Below are 4,405 nucleotides of genomic sequence, written 5' to 3'. Positions count from 1 at the left end.
AAAAATTTAAAGAAAATTGTTTTTAAGATTTACTAAAACTCTTTTGTAAATGCAGCCCCAAACGAACACCAAATATTTATTGAAAGAAAAAAAAACATATTTACCTATTAAGTTCAAATTGTCATTTTCGTTTCAATGAATGCGTCAACCACCACATGTAAATGATTATAAATGACAGCAAATACTTTTAGATTTATTGGGATTGAATTATTGAAATAATGTAATGAGTAAATGGAAATTTAACCAAATTTGATAGATATTGAAAAATAGGTTTAACTTCAATTATAATATATATATATATATATATATATATATAAAATTTGGATTTAAATGAAAATTGATGAGAATATCATATGGTAATAAAATAAATAAATAAATGATGGTGAGATGGCATTAGGAAAACCATGTTCAATGTGTCCAGAAGAAAGCTCGGTTGACTTATGGCAACAGTCTTTGAAGTTTCTTTGGCAAATGCTTACGTAGCATATTGAGACGGTCTTGTTTTCTCTCTTTCAGACTCTATTAAACTAGCTGTAGTGTGCATTCTTGCACCTCCAACATCTCAATCTTGCCTGCAAAATTCTTTAGCAGCAGCCATGGATGTCCGAAACAATCCATGGATCATGTTTTTTGTTATCTTTTTTTGTTTTCCTCTCAACTCCCGTGTCTCCCTTGCAGCTGATACAATCTCTGCAAACAGTTCTCTCTCTGGAGACCAAACTATTGTCTCAGCACGAAAAGTCTTTGAACTTGGTTTCTTCCATCCAGGTAACTCCTCAAACTACTATATAGGCATGTGGTACCATAGAGATAAAGTGTCTGAACAGACCATAGTTTGGGTAGCAAACAGAGAGACACCCGTTTCTGATAGATTTTCTTCAGAGTTAAGGATTTCTGGTGGTAATTTAGTTCTCTTCAATGAGTCCAAGATCCCAATTTGGTCCACAAATTTGAGCTCTAGTAGGTCAAGTTCTGTGGAAGCAGTTCTTGGTGATGATGGAAATCTTGTTTTGAGAGATGGGTCTAATTCATCAGTGTCACCACTATGGCAGTCTTTTGATTTTCCAGCTGATACATGGCTGCCTGGTGCTAAGGTTGGATTGAACAAAATCACCAAAAGGAACACACTTCTGACTTCATGGAAAAGCAAAGATAATCCTTCACCGGGTCTTTTCTCTCTTGAGCTAGACCCAAATCAGAGTCGATATTTGATCTTTTGGAATAGGTCTAAAGACTATTGGAGTAGTGGATCATGGAATGGACAGATTTTCAGCTTAGTTCCTGAAATGAGATCCAACTATATTTACAACTTTAGTTATGTTAACGATACTAAGGAGAGCTATTTCACCTATTCATTGTACAATGAAACACTCATATCTCGGTTTGTGATGGCGGCTGGAGGACAGATTCAGCAACAATCATGGGTAGAGAGTACCCAGCAATGGTTTTTGTTCTGGTCTCAACCAAAGACGCAATGTGAGGTTTATGCTTACTGCGGGGCTTTTGGAAGATGTAATGGGAATTCACAGCCTTTCTGCAACTGCTTGAGAGGTTTCAATCCGAAAAAATGGGAGGACTGGAAGTCGGAGGTTTTTTCTGGTGGATGTGAGAGGGCATCAAATCTGCAGTGTGGGAATTCTAGTGTTGTTAATGGGAAGAGTGACAGATTTTTCTCGAGTAACAATATGAAGTTGCCTGCAAATCCACAGACAGTGGCAGCCAGGAGTGCACAGGAATGCGAATCCACTTGCTTGAGTAACTGCACTTGTACTGCCTATGCTTATGATGGCAGTCTCTGCTCATTTTGGTTCGGCGATCTTTTGGATATGCAACAACTTGCAGATGACTCAAATGGAAACACTATCTATATCAGGCTTGCAGCATCTGAGTTTTCAAGTTCGAAGAATGATAAGGGGATAGTTATTGGTGGTGTTGTGGGCTCAGTGGTGATAGTGTCTCTCTTTGGCCTTGTTCTGTTTGTATTTTTGAGGAGGAGGAAAACAGTCAAAACGGGGAAAGCAGTAGAAGGTTCACTGATAGCTTTTGCGTACAGAGATCTACAAAATGCGACAAAGAATTTCTCAGAGAAATTGGGAGGAGGAGGTTTTGGTTCTGTTTTCAAAGGGGTGTTGCCTGATACGAGTGTCATAGCTGTGAAGAAGCTCGAGAGCATCATCCAAGGAGAGAAGCAATTCCGCTCAGAAGTGAGCACAATCGGGACAATCCAGCACGTCAATCTTGTTCGCCTTCGTGGGTTCTGCTCGGAGGGTAATAAGAAGCTGTTGGTCTATGACTACATGCCGAATGGTTCTCTTGATTCCCATCTTTTCTCTGAGGACTCAAAAAAGGTCTTAGACTGGAAAACTCGGTACAGTATTGCTTTGGGGACAGCTAGAGGATTAAATTATCTCCATGAGAAATGCAGGGATTGTATCATACACTGCGATATAAAGCCTGAGAACATCCTTTTAGATGCTCAGTTTTTCCCTAAAGTGGCAGATTTTGGCCTGGCGAAGCTTGTCGGCCGGGATTTTAGCAGGGTGCTAACAACCATGAGAGGGACAAGAGGTTATCTTGCACCAGAGTGGATTTCAGGTGTGCCTATAAGTGCCAAAGCAGACGTTTACAGTTATGGAATGATGCTTTTTGAAGTTGTATCAGGAAGGAGAAACTCTGAGCAATCTGAAGATGGAAAAGTGAAGTTCTTCCCAAGTTATGCTGCAAGCCAAATCAATCAAGAGCATGGTGAAATCCTTAGCCTATTGGACCACAGGTTGGAGGGGAATGCTGATCTTGAAGAGCTAACAAGAATCTGTAAACTTGCTTGCTGGTGCATCCAAGATGATGAAGCCCACAGGCCATCAATGGGTCAGGTAGTTCAGGTCCTCGAAGGGGTTGTGAACGTGAACCCACCTCCGGTTCCAAGATCTCTCCAAGTGTTTGTTGACAACCAGGAGAGCATAATTTTCTTCACAGAGTCATCCTCTAGCCAAAGTTCACAGGCACAGAGCCACACCTCCACTGCTTCTTCTCAGACCAAGAGCCCCACGTCAAAACCAAGTTCCAAGTCTTAAAAAAGAGAACCAAGAAGGCATTTCGAGAAATCGGGTTTGAGTAACTGTGTAATGCTGCTGTTATATATGCAAGAATCTTGGGTGAATGTACTAGTTAAAATTATCCACTTCAAATGGTTTGTATATTATTTGAATGCTAATTTCAGAATATTTCTGAGAATGGCAAAAATGCTATGGCTTCTACTGTTGTGAAAGCCTGTTTCTTAATATATTTTATGTTTCATGTTTCATGACATCAACCTCAGCTTGTAACTGGTTTTTGAGATATCTCGACACAGCTAAATATATACACAATCTTTGACAATGGCAAGCAGCGGCTGTTAGCAAGTCTAATCAGACCATTTCATCATCCTCAATCCATGGTGCTATCCAAAAATTTGTCTTCCTAAGGAAAAAAACTGGAAAAAAAAAAGACAACAAAATTCTATTATGAAACATCATCTTTGTAAAAAAGGTAACATATTAAGCATTACTAGTCCACAAGCTACCTTTTCACTCATCGCTCCAACAACATCACCCAAGTGTTTGCTATGAAAAGAATGGATGATTCTCGATTATATATACATGGCATGCACAATCAGACAACTCTCGTCCACAAGCATAATATGGCTTTGGAACATTCAATGCAATATCTCCTAATGCTGAAAAGTTCAAATCACACTAATATTTCCGCATTGACACTGGTAGTGATATTTCATGGATCCATTGCGATGGTTGCAAATAAAAAAGCAACATGTTTGCTTCCTTCGGATCCTCTCTATTCTGATACTCAGTCCATATTTTACAAGCCTTTAGCCAAACCAACGCAATCCCGCCGGCTCATGCACCTTCAACAAAACCCTTGGTCTAGGCTCCTACACAAGTGGTACTCTTTCAACTGAAACTCTCACTTCATCTTCTAGCAATGACAAGCTACAAGCTCTTGAAAACATTATCTTGGGATCTGGTATTGATACTAGGAACATTAAATTTTCTCTTCTTGCTACCATGAATATTTCAAACCCATTTAGTGGAGTTAGGAAGGGGTCCTGATCAATCCTCCTTGGCACAAATAGATTACTTGAGAGTGATGGAATTCTCATATTGCAATCAAAGAAAATAACACTTATAATATATGTTCAAGGTTTGGTAAAGATGCAAGGTGTTAGGGCTCTAGGCGCGGGGACGCGCCAGCACACTGCCTAGAATTCGGCAGCGATGGACAGCGGCAGCCTTGCATAGGCAGAAACGAATTCGGCAAGCAGCGTGCAATGATCTATGCGAGTCTTTGAGCTACGACTTGGCATGGACGTGGGGACTTAGATACTGGACCTTCTAAGTCAGCAGCTGAC

General features: G+C 40.1%; 1 protein-coding gene across 1 annotated transcript; it reads left to right on the top strand.

Annotated features, from left to right (window-relative positions):
- Window positions 1–429: 429 nt before the first annotated feature.
- On the top strand, window positions 430–3,313 carry LOC133669130 (G-type lectin S-receptor-like serine/threonine-protein kinase At2g19130). Its single transcript, XM_062089157.1, has one exon. It carries the CDS (start codon window positions 597–599, stop codon window positions 3,072–3,074), a length of 2,478 nt encoding a protein of 825 aa, XP_061945141.1. The 5' UTR covers window positions 430–596; the 3' UTR covers window positions 3,075–3,313.
- Window positions 3,314–4,405: the final 1,092 nt, after the last annotated feature.

Source organism: Populus nigra, chromosome 12, assembly GCF_951802175.1.
Source record: "Populus nigra chromosome 12, ddPopNigr1.1, whole genome shotgun sequence".
NCBI classification, from domain to species: domain Eukaryota; kingdom Viridiplantae; phylum Streptophyta; class Magnoliopsida; order Malpighiales; family Salicaceae; genus Populus; species Populus nigra.
The sequence above is the reverse complement of the archived record's forward strand: the minus strand, read 5'-3'. Positions and strand labels throughout refer to the sequence as shown.